This window comes from Eutrigla gurnardus, assembly GCF_963514095.1.
Source record: "Eutrigla gurnardus genome assembly, chromosome: 4".
Lineage (NCBI taxonomy): Eukaryota > Metazoa > Chordata > Actinopteri > Perciformes > Triglidae > Eutrigla > Eutrigla gurnardus.
The window spans coordinates 20,297,691-20,314,020 of record NC_139918.1 but is presented as its reverse complement, the minus strand read 5'-3'; the positions used below and the strand labels follow the sequence as shown (position 1 = coordinate 20,314,020).

The 16,330-nt window shown below is 43.5% G+C and overlaps 2 protein-coding genes across 4 annotated transcripts; one reads left to right on the top strand and one right to left on the bottom strand.

Annotated features, from left to right (window-relative positions):
- Positions 1-851: 851 nt before the first annotated feature.
- Positions 852-5,764, top strand: anxa13l (annexin A13, like). 3 transcript variants are annotated; one of them, XM_084008239.1, is made up of 11 exons: positions 853-991; positions 1,474-1,549; positions 2,101-2,195; positions 2,271-2,438; positions 2,562-2,595; positions 2,910-2,989; positions 3,485-3,553; positions 3,930-4,031; positions 4,128-4,203; positions 4,289-4,401; positions 4,538-5,763. In XM_084008239.1, the coding sequence occupies exons 1-11, from the start codon at positions 977-979 to the stop codon at positions 4,655-4,657; spliced, it is 948 nt and encodes a 315-aa protein (XP_083864365.1). In that variant the 5' UTR covers positions 853-976; the 3' UTR covers positions 4,658-5,763. The 3 variants fall into 3 exon arrangements, with proteins under 3 accessions (XP_083864363.1, XP_083864365.1, XP_083864364.1); XM_084008238.1 differs by having other exon boundaries at positions 857-991; positions 2,268-2,438; positions 4,538-5,762; XM_084008237.1 differs by having other exon boundaries at positions 852-991; positions 2,101-2,438; positions 4,538-5,764.
- Positions 5,765-11,026: 5,262 nt separating this feature from the next.
- LOC311012150 (uncharacterized protein) lies at positions 11,027-15,011 on the bottom strand. The gene is made up of 6 exons (XM_084007488.1): positions 14,389-15,011; positions 14,081-14,286; positions 13,802-13,972; positions 13,538-13,690; positions 13,047-13,113; positions 11,027-12,904 (listed from the first exon to the last, which is right to left on the bottom strand). Exons 1-6 carry the CDS (start codon positions 14,981-14,983, stop codon positions 11,328-11,330), a joined length of 2,769 nt encoding a protein of 922 aa, XP_083863614.1. The 5' UTR covers positions 14,984-15,011; the 3' UTR covers positions 11,027-11,327.
- Positions 15,012-16,330: the final 1,319 nt, after the last annotated feature.

Genomic DNA, 16,330 nt, shown 5'->3' with positions numbered 1-16,330 from the left:
GAGTGTGAGCAGGTAATTAGGGTAATTTCTGCCTGCCATGACTTTCCCCAGTGGCCTGCGTTGTGGGCAAGGCCGGGCCTCTGCCAATGGTGATGAGGCTGTTTCCCACCCAGCAGAGGCACTGGTGAGCCACAGAATACATTTATTATTATAATATGTAGAATTTTTTTATAAATGGAGGCCTCACCCTAACCCAATCAACAAAACTCAGACAAACAGTAGAACAGCCTTTCAACAGCCCTAGAGCAGCAGAATAAAACACAACCAAAGCAGACAACGTGCACATGCAAACCATATGCAAAACACACTACAGCAAATGAGTCCGGTCCCACTGAGCTCCTCGTAATCGACGTGTTTGGGGCTGAATGAGGCATGAAGAACAGCCGGATGTTTTCTCCCAAGGTAGACGTTTCTCAGTGACACAGAAGGCACCTCTGGAGCCTCACTGAGAACATGATCACATTTAGCATGCTATCCAGATCCAGCATGCATGTAGGTCACGGACTTCGTGGGTGTCTCACCTAGTGTGCTAGTTTTTTTTTTGGTTTTTTTTTGGTTATCATATGCACTGGTTCTAAAATTTAAAAATGTAACGTGTATTTTTATTAATTGCTTGAACTATCATGCCCTTAGACAGACTGTTGCAAAGTAGCTTAAGCTATATCGTGACCACGGAAACTGCTTTAATTCAACATGTTCCTATGTCCCTGAACCCCCCCCCCCCCCCAAACAAACAAACAAAGTATAGTCCACTGCCTAACTGAGTACAACGGGCTACTCGAGTACATGTACAGAAGCACAGCAGCGCACCACCCTGCTACATGAATGGGCGGCCGTGACGTCATCGCTGCAGCACCGGACAGGGCTGCGTCCTTCCAGTAACAAACAGTAGACGCGCATCACATCAGCAGCCCGACACACGCAGCTCCCAGAAGTCACTTTATATCACTTTACACGCGGAAGGAGCCGGAACAACATGGGCAACGTGCAGGTAAGAAGGGCGGATTTCTTCCGAGGCTAACTTCTGAAATAACACGAGACTTTAAAAATCAGGGCGATATAAGTGCGATTCACGTATCGGCGACGTTCACAGCTGCGATGCAATGGGATGCATGACGGCAATGAAAGTCGTGTGGTTATAAACTAACAGTTTAACAACATCACTAAAGTATCACAGAGAATACGGTGGGTTTATATGCGATATGAGTGAGAAGCAGAAGTTGCGCATTGAAGTGGAGCGGAGGGAGTGAGCTCCGGGTGGAATGTGTTAGAAAAACGCTGATCAATAAGGCCGCATTGTATTGAAGGGAGGGTGGGCGAGGAGAGCAGACCGCTGCCGCTGCATGACTCAGCGATCACACACAGGCTGCGCCCTTTTCCTGCGGGAGAAAACGGCCCTGGATGGCCTGGAATAGAAGAAGTCCACAAACAGCACTGTGTTTAATTCCTTTCCTTCTACTTTTGATTCTCCAGCCCACCATAGTCCCATATGAGGACTTTGATGTCACAGCTGACATCAAGGCTATCAGGAAAGCATGTAAAGGTTTAGGTAAGTGGACGGTGTAAGAGTCTCATTCCTTTATAAGTTATTGTGTAATTGGCCTTTTTTTTTTAATTCACTTTCACACACTTTTCTATAAATGTGTGTGGTTAAGTCATTCAATGTCACCTCATAAGAATGGACTTACAATGGATCTTCTAAATTGAGATGTTTGATACCAGACTCCATGAAGAACATTTTAAGGTCCGTCAATGGCCAGATATATGTATACCAGCATTGTTAGATCATCCATATATTGGCAATGCTTCCTCATTAGATTAGTTGGTTTTTTTTTTTCCAAGACTGACCTAATGAAATGAAATATAATCTCACAATTTTGCAATAAACAAATAAGCATAATGATGACAGAATTTCCGTTTTAAATAACGTCAATATGAGCTTGCACATTACTGAGCTTTGTACACTATGTATCACGTGATTGTAATGTGAATAAAAGAATTAAGATAATTTTCATTGCATAAAAACAGCGTATATATAGTATTTGAAGGATCCTGAGGTCAACCCTTGTGAGTGTGTGTGTGTTGTCGTGTACCCTTAAGGCACAGATGAAGAAGCCATTATCCAGATCCTGGCCAATCGCTGTGCAGCTCAGCGTGTGGAGATCAAACAGGCGTACTTTGAGAAGTATGACGACGTAAGTATTTCCTCTCTCTCTCTCTTATATCTCAACTCGTGTGTACGTGCAGTTAATTCTGTGTTTCGCCAGGAGATGGAGGAGGTCCTGAAGAAGGAGCTGACAGGTAGTTTTGAGAATGCCATCGTGGCCATGTTAGAGCATCCTCATATTTACTTCGTCAAGGAGCTGAGGAAGGCCATGAAGGGGGCGGGCACGGACGAAGACGTGCTGGTGGAGATCCTGTGCACAGCCACCAACGAGGTCTGTCTGTGATATTACCCACCTTTATACTACACATTTTATCCATTTCAAATATGAAAAAAATAGATTAGAGCAGCTTCAATGTCAGTTGATTTAATCTCATATTTCTTTAACTTCTTACAGGACATCTTGAGATACAAGGAGACTTATGCCCAGGGTGAGTTTCCTTCCATGCTGAGTCATATAGCTATAAAAAGTGAATCATTTGATGTCACTGGAAAGTGTGATGAATTGACCAGCACGTGGAACAGATACACACCAAGTTTTATTTTTGTGTATTTGGGTGTTTCAGTTTTAGGAGTGATTCATGGTGTAATGAGCCATGTTTCCCTCACTTGCTGGCAATAAATAGATTTTATCCTGGACGGGGTCAAATTTCACTTTAACAAAGTTACTCATTGTAATAGTACTTGAATATAGATGTTATATTTGCTGATGGTGTAAAGAATATCCAATTTTTTGCGTCACCAGTGCATGAGCGTGAATTAGAGGCAGACATTGAGGATGACACCAGTGGAGACGTGAGGAACCTTCTGATGTCACTGCTGCAGGTAAAGACTTCTTAGTTTTAATTTATGCCATATTTAGCATTGATAGTGTCAAGGTGGAAGCCTTGATCTGTATGGAAAACCAAGAATACTACTTTTCTTCCTTTTTAAATACGGCTCACAATATTGTTTTCCACTTGGACAATGGTCACACGTCACATCATTGGCATGCTTGGGCCTCTATGCCAACTTTTCAGTGCTCCCAGCCCATTTCTGCCTCCTCCCTCTCTTCCTTCCCCCAGAAAGAAAAAGACAAACACAGTGACTCATGTTTTACGGCAACGTCTCTCCAAAGAGGCCTCAAAATATTTCCAATTGATGTGTAGCAGATGATTATTATCCAATTAAATGCCCAAGATTATTTTTGTAATCCATCTTTTTGACCTCTCCTCCACTCACTTAATCTTTCCCTCACTCTCTCGAACTCCATCCCCTCAAACCTATCTTCCCCTCCGTATCTCTGTATCGCCCTCTTCTCATGTCCCGCCTTCCCTACAGGCAAGCAGAGACGACGGCTATGAAGTGGACGAGGATTTAGCCGAACAGGATGCCACATCTTTGTTTGAGGTACGTTGCCAGGTGCTGCGTAATTCCTTCGAATTAGAGGCTTTACTCATAGTTTGGCCTTTAAATAGTCCAAGTATTTGCAAGGGAATGTGATCCGAGATTTAGATGTCAAAGCCTGTGAGCCAAGGATGCAATCACAGATTTGATTAAATCAAAACCTTGTTTTTGTGGTTATACTGTACTCTGGTTTTTATTATAGTACAGGTTTGTGGAATCTTTGTGGAAGTTCACAACTAGTGTGTGAAGCTACATGCTAACATTGTGCAAATATAACTGTGGAGAGACATTGTTAATGCATCACAGAAATGATGACCACACATATGAAAATAACTATGCTATTATTGATACTATTATTTCCTTTTTTTGTGCCCATCAGGCAGGAGAAGGCAGATTTGGCACAGATGAGTCCACTTTCACCTTCATCCTAACACACAGAAACTACCTGCAGCTTCAGGCCACCTTTAAGATCTATGAGTCGGTAAGGACTTGCACCCATCCCTGCAAATCAAGCTTCTCATTGGCTTCCCATCCCTGTCGATACAGTGAGTTCTCATGTCAAGCTACTGTATTTCAGCTTTCAGGAACAGACATTTTGGACACCATTGACTCCGAAGCAACAGGAACTCTGAAGGAGTGCTACATTACCCTGGGTAGGTTATTGTTCACAAGCCATTAATTATCGGATCGCATATCAGCTCTTGTAATAAAACCTTCTACCTTTTGTTCGTTTCAAAGTGAGGTGTGCTAAGAACCCGCAGCTGTATTTTGCCCGACGCCTTAATGCCGCCATGAAGGGAGCGGGTACTGATGAAGACACACTCATTCGGATCATTACAGGCCGCTCTGAGGCAAGTCAAAGTAAACCTGGTCATAAAATATGCTCTAAATGGCAATTTAGTGCAATGCAAATATCCAAATCAAAGACAAAACTAATAAAAGGAAAAGGGATTTTGCCGTGACAGCAGTGTTATCTTGTTATCCCAGATCGACCTGGAGACGGTGAAGGATATGTACCTGGAGAAGTATGACGTTACCCTGAAAGACGCTCTGGATTCAGAATGCGGAGGAGACTTCAAACGCCTCCTCATCGAGATGCTGCACTAAAACCTCGCTTTCTTCCGACAGGCCTTATTTAACCAATGTTGACACTGTGTTTTACTCATTCCTCCCCTTCTACCAGTCTGTCACTTTGTGGACATTGTTCTGACAATTCAGTTCTCTTTGCAGCATGGACCAAAAACCAACTCATTATGTTATTATAAAGTGTTTCACAAATGGTAAACTTGCATTCATAGACTTGAAATACACAGTTTTGCCAGTAACATTACATTCAGTGAGGGTTCCCCCATTGTTTTAGTCAAACTATATAATGGAAGTGCACTGAATGTTATTCCTTTGACAATATTAGGGCAGCATTGTGTGCAGCTGAACATCATTTAATGTGTTAATCCAATAGTGTTAGTACAGTTCTTTACCCGCAACCAACTTTGCAGTCCTTTTATGTTCTTAATCGTAGTTCATCATTACAAGCGTACTCCAAAGCTGTAATTAACATAACATAAACTACGTGAACTCTGTGTCATCTTACTAATTTCTCTCATCATCATCATCTATCAACTTAACCACTATTTGCCTCAAAGATGCCTCGCATAAGATGATAGCGATGTCATTTCCTTTTCGCTGCAACACTTAAGTGCCCAATTATCACATTTGATCTTCGATATTTGATATTCGATACGCTTTATTGGGTTTTTCTAGTCACGTCCCTTAATGTTACGTGGGATTTTTAACTCAGACAGTTTGTATTCTTATTTCTAGTCACAGCTAACATGCTGCCTCTCACATTTACACACTTTATTAGAAACTTGTCTTTTTCCTGTTCTCATTACATTTTACTACAATTATGGTCCTAAGTAACAATTGTGTAAAACTTTGAGGTGATTGTGCAATTTAAGGTCATTAGATGATGATAATATTTAAAGAAAATATGTGTATTGCTCTGTACTGGTAGTACAGTCATTGCTAAAGGACACTCTGCATCCATGAATGGAATTATATGGTCACTCATTATATTTAAAGTCAAGATTACAGTAACGTATAAAGACAGTTGTGTTGTCATATATAGCAAATTAATACACTATATTGTTAACCTGTTGTAATGGCACACATGCAGTGATAATAAATGGTAACTCCACCAAACGTGTTATTCTGTTTATGTCCAGAAGGGGGCAGTATTTTACCACAAGGAATATTGTATATTGACTGTTGATGAAATCATGGTGAAATGAATTGTATAATTTGCTCTGATGTTAAATATGAAGACTTATTGGATTACTTACAATGTTTTGTGATGGTGGCCCATGATCCAAAACATATCGCACCAAAACATTTTACTTATTTACTACAAAGCACAGAAACGATGGGACGCCTCTGGGCGACTTAGAAGCAGCTAGAGAAGAAGAACAGTTCTAAACAAGTGAGAACTGCATCCAGATGCCGTTTTCTCACTTTCTTTCCACTGTTTTCTCCCACTGTATCCTTCTTTCTCTTCATATTTCTTGGTGTAATTGTTGTTTAAGCATGAAGGGGGAAGTTTGCAGTCCACTTTCTTTCTGCACATTCTTACCTATGTTATAGCCACAGTCTGTGCACCATGTGTAGCCCCCATGTCCACCTTATGCTACACTCTGGCAGCCTGCCTATCTCTCTGGCTGAGACGGGTGTGTGTGCACCACACATGCCTGTTAATATAAGACAAAAGTTGGGGAGTTTAGATTCCATGCAGGGCAAGGACACAAGTATGATATGTCAGACTCCCTTTTGAGAAACATTTCTCTCAATTTTGTTGGTTTTTGGAGGGAACTCCAACACTATTGCATAATATTCTTGACAAAAAATATTGGTGTGGGGAGGAGGGTTGTATCATGTTACACTTTTTACATATGCAAGACCCTCCATGGGATTGATATCTATAAGAAACTGCAATACCCTTAGACGTTAAATCCAAAACCCTCCCCATAATAAAAAAAACTACAATTCCCCCTTGACAATAAATGCAATACGCTCCTGAACTTAAATACCCTTAATAAACAATACCCTATCCTTAATATCTCAAAATAATGTAAAAGTTAGCATACAAGTTGATTCACCATTAATAATTTATATAAAATCGAAATTTAACCATAATGTTAATGCCATAATTTTTCACAATTCATTTGAAAATTAAATTTGAAATAGTAATCTGCACTCTTTCCTTCTCTCTCAAAAAGTTAGTCTATTCTCCTTTCAGCAAAATTAAAAATACTGTTCCCACCGTTTCTGACCCTCCTCAGTCCCTAATCATTTTTGTACAGTCCCTAAATGACCATGAAATAAGCCATTTTTACGTTTATCACATTAGGTGATATAATTTAGTTTGAATTCCTATTGCATGTTGGAGGCCATGCAAATTGAGTGACAGTCCTAAAACATTCTAAAAGCCATGTAATAATGTTTCTATGTGGGACCTAAACATTAACATCTGTTTCCAACATACATGCATACAAACAAACCTATGCACCGCCTAAAGACACAGCCATACCAACTCGACACACTCATACCCTTGTCTTTCCCGCCATCTGTGCTCGATTATCCAGAGTGCTAATGTGTAAGGCCAACTAGTCCTGCCAGACGGCGCTCCGCTCTCCATACTGTGGGGCTCTGACCTTTTTCCTTCAACGTTTATCATCGTCAGACCACCATAACTCACCCAGCCAGTCATCCATCAGCCTGGAGGTGGTTTCAATTTATCTCAAAATCTTTCTCTCTTTTCCGTTTGTAGACTCAGGTCTGCTCGTTGTCATCCGTCTAGTTTCTGAGAAAGGTTTTATACGAGATTTAGGCTTAGTTCATAAACTGTGGAGCCCATGCTTTATTCATGGGAACAGTCTGGTCAAGCAACCTTGAACAAGAGAGAATTAGACGACTGAAGTGGGAAATGGTTGTGTCGGCAGTCTTTTGATCCCGGAGGCTCTAGCACCTTCAAGACATAAACCTGCATATTAATGGCACTAATTCCCTGAAAGTCAAGATTTATTGAATAATCTATGGCACACACTAACCCGGGGTCATAACTTCAAAGGCTGAAACAATAACATCAACTGGTCTACTGGTTTCCGTAGAACATATGCCCGGGATCGTAATATGCTTTTTGATCTTGTGCCAAAGCAGAGCAGCAGCACATTGGGAATGAGAGGGGTCATTGGTGGATGTGCTTAGGAAGGCCATTGGTTAACTACCCAGCAAATATAATTTCAACTGTTTAAGTTCATGATAAAGGACCTCTGTTCTTTTATGTGTAATAGGAAACACCTGGCAGCTCCTGCCAGAAGCAAACATTTTCAATTCAGCCCCCACGCTTCTTACTGTAGTACGCGAGATTATGTTCAAAATCACATACTACTACCCCTAGAAGAATAACGTAAAATTGAGTATATAGTGCTTTCCAACTGAATGAGGGAAGGCTGGCAAGGCAAGGGAAGGCTGGCAAGGTTGCTAAACGTGAATGTGGTTTGTGTGAAAAATAGCTGGATACATTGGCAAAGCTTTCTGAGTTTACTGTCTTCGGACTGTCCAACCAGGTGGTGCAGGGATAACAAAAATACAGGAATGAGAATGTATTTTTGCACCAAAACTGTAAGCATAATTTTTCCATTTGATATCGGATTATTGCAGAAAATAAACTCTGTAGTAAACACAAGTTTATGATACTTCACAAATGAACACTGCTTTTATGATTTTTTTATGGTTGAATGCAATTTGCACATCTTAAAAGCAAATGTTAGGCTATAAACAATTTACATTATACACAATGAGACTGCAAAGGCGGAGTAGTCAGTGTGATGACATATTTAAGTCTCATTGAGCCACTTGTTGGCAGGTGCATTATTTTAAGAAGAAATTTTGATTTACACAAGAAGTAAAATTGATTTACGCTTCAGATAAAATACTTTCTTCAGGTTACAGTAGCATCATGATCGATAGAGACATTATGCAGAGAAGCCGTATCGCTTGAGTTTTACTTCATGGCAACAGTCTGCTGCTAACATTTGTACTTATTTTAGTAGGAAACTAAAAAAAGAAACTAAAAAAAGGAAACAAGTGCATCCCTGTCATTGCAGAAAAAAACAACAACAACAACCACAGTGACAACTTGTGATGTTGCATGATATCTATCTCTAATCATTTACAAACACAAGTTAACATTTTAAAACCGCGTCTTAAAATGAGCAAGGGTTCTTCTTTCAAAGGTTTTCTTTAAATAACTGCACTCCATCTGTCACCAAGCGGAGTCCTTACACAGAGGCAGCAGCAAAAAATTTGGCTAAACACTTTTATTTTGATTGGGTTTTATATAAAACATCAAATATACACTTAATTGCAATTTAATTTGAGTAAACAGTAACTATAGCTTAAGGTGTTAATATTGAAGATAGCATGCTGTCTCTGGAGGACAATTTAATGCCGACAGGGCCTTACTGAAACACATGACTCTCTTTAAAGTCCATAAGATGCAGAAAGTGGTCATTAAACAAGGCATGCAGTAGATATTCACATTAGAAAATGGCGGCTAACATGAAACACATGCTCTTAAAAGAAAACACTCTTGAATGAAACCAGCAGCAGCGAACCCCTTTTGGTGACAGCAGAAAAATGCTGTAGACACAGTGGGAATGAGCTGAAGGTCCTTTGGCATCAACAGAATAACATAATTACATAAATAAAAGACAGAAGTACAGCACATGGCATTTATGAACATAAAAAAAGCCAAAAACTCAAGTGTGAGAAAATACTTTCGAAGCATCAATTACTTTGTTGAAAATCCTTACACAGTACCAACACTTGCATTGATATAAATACAACAATTGATGCATAATGCTACCTTTTTTAAATAAAAAATTTAGTTTTTAACTCAACATAGTTTCATAAAATCAAGCACCAGAATACTTTAAAGGAGTCATCACCTGGTTTTATACGTATCCAGCCCCCCTTGGATCGCTTTGGATCAATTCGTAAAACTTATTAAAAAAAAAAAAAAAAATTTTAATCAAACATTGAGCTTGTTCTGACCCTTTTTCGTACCGCGATTTTATCACGCGAGATTACGCGCGAGGTTTTGACTGGTCCGGATGTGCATTGTATAATATGTAATGAGGCGCGCGTTGATTCGCCGCAGGAAGGACAGAGCCGGGGGGGCTTGCCTGCATGCAGACTCCAAAGCATAATGGCGGCGCTTCGGCGATTTCAGGTAGCGGACGGGGCGGGGTTGGGTGGTGAAAGAGGGGTGGGCTTATGCAAGTAGCCGCCACGGTGACGTCACCGAAGGCGCAGAATCAAAATCTCGTGCTTTAGGAATGCACACCCTTGTGTGCTATTCCTGTTCGGAAAAAGAGCAGAAGCGAAAAAACGGCGCCACTTTCAAACTCCAGCCTTTCAGGCAAGTTTCAACTGAGGTCAAACACAGATATGCATGTTTTAACAAGAGAAATTGCGATTTCCGGGTGATGACTCCTTTAAAATTCGGGTCATCGGCATACCCCTAGAAAGTTAAATGTAAGACTTTTTAAAACAATGCAATACTAATAAATCCTTATTGATACAATAATATCATATTTATTTATAGCCTATCTTTCCATTATTAATCTGAATCTGCAAAGTAACTAAAGCTGTCAGATAAATGTAGTGCAATATAAAAAATAGCAAGTTACAATACTTATTTCTGAGATGTAAAGGAGCAGAAGTAGCAGAAAATGAAAATACGAAAAATTCAAGTACTTCAAATTTGTAATTCGGTACAGTACTTGAGTTAATGCACAGTTAGTTACGTTCCTTTGACGATAAGTGGGTTGAGAAAAGCCACGAAACCAGCTAATGCTAGCTAGTTTAGCTGACAGTAGCTAGGCTTTAACGCTCGCATGTAAATAAACCGATGCACTGTAACGTTAGCCTCCAAACGTGACAGGAGAAACAACGCACGTTAATGTTCGCTTCGAAAATAATAAAAAAGATAGACGTTACCTCAAGTTTTGATGAACACTCGGCCCCTCCAGAGCTACTCGATTCACTTAAATTGCCTGGTTGACAGTTATACACGGCGTTTGTCGCCGAGCACCCCCGCTGATGGGAAGAGCTAACGTTAGCTTGTTTATGTCCGCGAGTGCAGACGACTGTTTTCCATGACAACTCCCACGGTCGTAAAGTAACGAGCTGACGTAAACAGTACCTGTACTGTGCGTAAAATTTAAGTTGCTTATGATGTAACGATATTTAATCCTACAAAAGGACAAGAAAAAAAAAACACTTTTCTAGACGAAATTCAATATTTGAATGCCTTATTTCGACAATATTAAATTGTTTTAAGATCTGGTCATGTGGTAATTCACCATATTTATTTCCAAGAGTTATTACAGGTGAGAAGCTCGATACCGAGAGACTGCAGCATAACGGCTAGGAGCAAAGGGAAGCAGCTAGTCTAGCATAAAACTACAGTAATTGACAACTTTCTTTTGGATTAAACAAACAAGATTAACAGTTTGTTAATAAGTGACGTTTCATGTGATATTATGCTACGCTAACAGGCTGTTGGCTATAAATTCATATTTAACAGGCGTCTTTCCCAAGGGTTAAACTATTCTTCTGAAATCAAACCAATTAAACTACTTCATCATATAAATGGGTTAACACCGGGTCTCCTGGAAACCATAAAACAGCATGGTAAAGTTTTGCCTTTCTTACGTTATGCTGCCACCCAGATGATTGACACCCCACTTCCTGTTTGGTAGCTGATCTGGTTGACTCGTCCGCGTACACAATCCAGCGTGAAGAACACCGCCGTGCCGTTATGAACCTGGAAGGACGCCCGCAGGCCAACACTGGCCCATTGGCTTCCCTCAGGCATCTGACCACCAACCTGCTGGGCCAAAGTAACGGGTCGTGATCCATCTGCCTCCCGGCCTCCCCCTGACCCCACTGGATCACCTCGCCTTAGAAGAGTCACCTTGACGAAGTTGCAGGAGTGAATTAGTTTGAGATCCAGAGCCACGCTGGCTGTGCCAGCCTCCCTGAAGGCAAAATCTCGTCTCTGATCCGTGGGTCCCTTCCCTACCAGCCCCATCTGGGACACCGGAGAGCTGGTCTGACGGAAGAACAGCGGCTTGTTTCGAACTGCTCCTGAGGGAAGGCCGGTGTGAGACACGGAGGCAGATAGAGAGGTGGAAATTGCAGCGGGAACCCAAACTAAGCTGAGGGTACTGATGCCTGTCTCGTCGCCAAAGAAACGTACGTTGCACTGAGCAGGAGAGAGGATCTCGAAGCCCAGTGTGTCCCCAGACGCAACTTTTGCAGCTCCAGACAGAGATAAGGATGTGTCTCGATAGTGCACGCCTGGTTTGAAGGTACGGCACAACTCCATGCCGGTTCCGTTACGGTTGAGGTACGCCAACAGTTGGAAGCCCTCACTTACACACGCCTGACCCATGGAGTACAATGCCTGCTGAAATACAAAACGCACCGTGCCACTCTCTGCAAAACGTATCCCACGGCCATCATGAGTCAGCCCCACTACGTACGGGTCAGAGGTGGAGGTGGTGCGGAAGACTGGCCGATAGTTTGTATGGTAGTGTGCGGACACCATGGCCTGTGCCGTCATGGCAACAGCCCCGGTGTCATGGGAGAGCCACAGGAGACTGAGTGGAGCTGCCGAAGTGTCATACAGCTGAAGACCTTCACTGCTTTGGTTACAGTGTTGGCTGGCGCTCCGGAGGAGGAGGGAGATCACGTGCCCGGGGGCCACTTCCGCTACCCCGCTGATGCTGGCGCTCTGGAACGACCTTACCTCCTGCTGCTCGACCCTGACGCCACTGAGGTCGCGACCTTCAGAGCCGTCTGTGTTGTTAATACGCAGGGACAGCTGGATGAAGCTCCGACAGCCGTGGCTCACAGAGAGATTCTCATCCAACCAGACCAGACCGTGCTGCCGGAGCAGCAGGTGTCCGTCCTCAGCGGACAGCAGACCTGCGTCGCCTCTTCCCCGGATGCGAAGCTTCACGCTAGGGAAGGCGTGAGCCAGGTTTTGGCCTTTAGCGCCAGGCAGACTCACGTCTCCGGCCCAGGACAGAGAGAGGGCGCTTTCACCGGCAGCAGCGCGGCCGGAGCAGATGGTGTCTGTGGTGAAGGTACATGGCGAAGCCATGGGCTCCCCGTCACACTCGTAACAGGCCTGACACTCAGCCATGTCTGAGTTGTAGAAGTAGCCGTGGCCGCACATTCCCGAGTCGGCTTCCTGCTCTGTCATCTCCTGGCACCTGAATCCACCTGATGATAGGGCAACAAAGAGCTGTTCAAAACGTATTTCAAAAAGCACTGAAAGCATCATCTACAACTAAGTTTGCAGTTCAACGAGAGTTGTAATCAAATGCAGGCAATGTTGACAAAACTTCTCAGTAATTCTTGTTACCTGGAGTGTTGAGACACTTCTGTTGATCTCCGCACAGGTCAGCTATTTCGAGGCATTCATCTCTGTCCTGTAATGACGAATAAATCAACACTCTGAATCAAAAAGCAGCCATAACTTAAAAGTAAATCTGTGTTTCCCATCAGTTTGACAGAGCATCATAGCGTCTATAAGCTCATTTTGTTAATTTTTAGGCTACAACTTTATTGTTTTGCTTCACTCTCCCCTAACATAACTTAGTATTATGCAGCAAGCAAAAAAAAAAAACACCTCTACAAACCCAAACTCCCACACCGCAAAAATCTCCATACACATAAAGTCTCCTGCTTGTTTTTTTCAGTTTCTTCTGTCAGTCATGATTATTTTACATTACAGTATTCAGTGGTGAAACAATAGAAACATCTGCTGTAACTCAGGGACCCACCAACCTAACTTGTACTTGTTTTATTATAGCGTGCAAGTTCCCTGTCATACTGTCAGACAGTAGTGCTGACCTGGCAGATTCTGTCTGCGTGGACTGAACACTGTGCGACCAGGAAGAAGCCGGCGGGACAGATGGTGCATTTCTCGCAGCGAGGATTGCCACTGCTGAAGCCACAGTACTCCTCAGGACCGCAGCTCCCACAGGCCAACAGGGTGCGCCCCACCTGACGGCATAAAAATTACTTTGATCACACTGCCTATATCGTAAGGTTGTTGTTTTTTTATACGCTATATTTTGAGTGCGCCCTTGATTTCTGGTTCAACTTGCAGCTCACCTCCATCACGCTGGCCTCCATGTCCACCTTGTGCAGAGAGAGAGCCTGCTGTGCTTGGTGGGCTCTCACCTTCCCACTCATAGTTTCCATGCGACTGTCTAGCTCCCCCTGGAGGTTCTGGAAAGATGTTTGTTTGATGCTGTCCATCATTGTGCTGTACTGGGCTTTAACCTGGAAGTAGAGAAATAAAAACAGTTTTTAGCGTGATAGTTATAATAATCAACATGACTTATGAATTACATTACATTCTCTGATCAGCAGTCCATCCGTCAATCTTACTTGCTCCATCTGGTCATACATCCTCCTCTGTTGCTCCAGTATTTCTCTCTGCTGGTTGACCAGCGTCCCCTGTTGCTCACCCAGGAGCCTCTGCAGCTCCCTGACCTCATCCTGCTGGCCCCTGAGGGCCTCAACGAGCTTCTCTTGGCTCTTAGACAGCTGCAGCTGGAGCACAAGGGCGTCCTCAGAGGGAAGCTCATTGGTCCCTGTGGCAAAGAAAGAAAACGATCATTTAAGTGATTCTGTTTATATTTGTTTGTCTATCATTACATTGCGTGGCTAATCACTCACAGGCTGATAGTACTGACCTGGTTTCATGTCACACGTCAACTGTATCCACGCACCGCGTTCCGAGCCAAAGTCTGGGAGGTCATCCAGGAATTGCGCCGCTCTGTCTGTCACATGAATCGGCGAGGAGTGTCCTCTCCCGTCGTCTCCTGCATGCGCACCGCAACCGTCGCCGACGCACGGCTTGGGCTTCTGTTGCATCCGTCTTGGAAGTTTACATCCGATGCCTTTGCACTCCCGCGCTGCGCCGTCATCCCCCGTCTGGCGGTGAGCGACGGTGGTCGGACAGGTCCCCCCGGCGCAGCCAGGATGGAACACCTCCGCCGTGATGGTCCTCGGGTTTGTCCTCCTGGTGCCGTCCGCGCCCGCGGGTTGCGAAAAGCCTCCCTGCTGAGGTTGGATGACGGTGTACGGTGTTAACGGCGCGCTCTGGGCTTGGTGGTGAGCGACATGAGCGTCCTGTTGGTAACCCGGATATACCTGCCCTTGTCTGGATTGCGCGTGGAGGTGAAACGGTCGCCGTGACGCCGCCGCCTCCGCGCGCCCCTGGCAGTGCGCTCCGACGCACGGTCTGATCCAGTCCTGGCCGGAGGAGCAACGCGTCCCCCGGCACATCTCAGATACACCTTCAGCGCTACTGAGTAAAGTTACACAGAGCAAAAACATGGCAGCGATACGTGCCATGTTGAGATGCGGAACGTTGAAAACGGAATCAGGTCACTGGAGAATGGTGGCCCCCTTTTTACGCATTAATCCCTCAGTCCTGTAGATCTCGTTTGATCATGTCTCGAAGAGAAGAAATCCCCCAATTTAGTAATTGCCCATACGTGTAAGTGCCAATTGATCTCGAACACGTGGTTGATCACAGACATCCAGCTCGCCTCCGCGCGCACCGCGGTTTCTGCCCCCTTTGCCCCTTTGGAGATAGCTTCGTCTGGCCCACATGTGGCGCTCACTGCTCCTAATTGGCAACAGGCTTTGCTCCTAGTCTTAAATTAACCCCTAGTTTTCCCGGACATACCACTCTGCGGAGTCACCCCGTTCCTATTGAAGCTGTGCATGTGGTAGATATTTGGACTATTCTAATGTTATTTTTATTCTCACTCTCTCCAGTGGGCCATTCATCAGAAGTGTTGTACTCATGTTTTTTTTTTCTTTTTCTATATTTAACTGTATTATTCAAAGGGACGTGGCTATTTCTTTTCTGACGACAGGATCAGCCCTGTTGGTTTTTACAAGCCCTGTTAGAATTAACATCTACAGCATCAAAGCTTTGATCTGCTCTACTAGATTAGGATGTGTTATATTTTGAAGCCAAAGCGTCCTCTGCTGTAAAATGTAAACTTTATTACAGTTTATTGGCACTCTCATTTCCCTCCCTCAACCCCACGTGGCTTTGAAAGTTTTGACCCCCATAAGAAACACTTTATCACTCTTCTCTTTCTCAGGGCACTCACACACACACACACACACACACACACACACACACACACACACACACACACACACACACACACACACACACATTGAATGAGATCATCAACCCTCCACCTTTCAGGAGCAGTTTGTTATAAACATTCAGCTCATCAACAGTCACATGACGAATATATCGAGTGGGGGACTGTTTTTTCTGAAAGTACTGTTGAAGGACGGAAGCAGACACTGTATATACGCAGCAGGGTTGCACTTAGACACGGTTGCACTTAGACACGGTTACTAATTTAGTCAAGCTTACGTGAGACCACACATTATTCTGAGGGAAGCTACTGACAACAACACGCCTCTGCTAAAGAAGAGACGGGACTTCTGAAGCTGTTGATGTCTGTCTGCGACTTCACGCATTTCCTTTGCTGCACTATTCATAGTGATGCTATTATCATCAGTGTCTCATTCTACAGGCCATGTTGTACTACACACAATGTACAAAATGTCAGTATAATGCAAAACAATCACGTAGTTGAA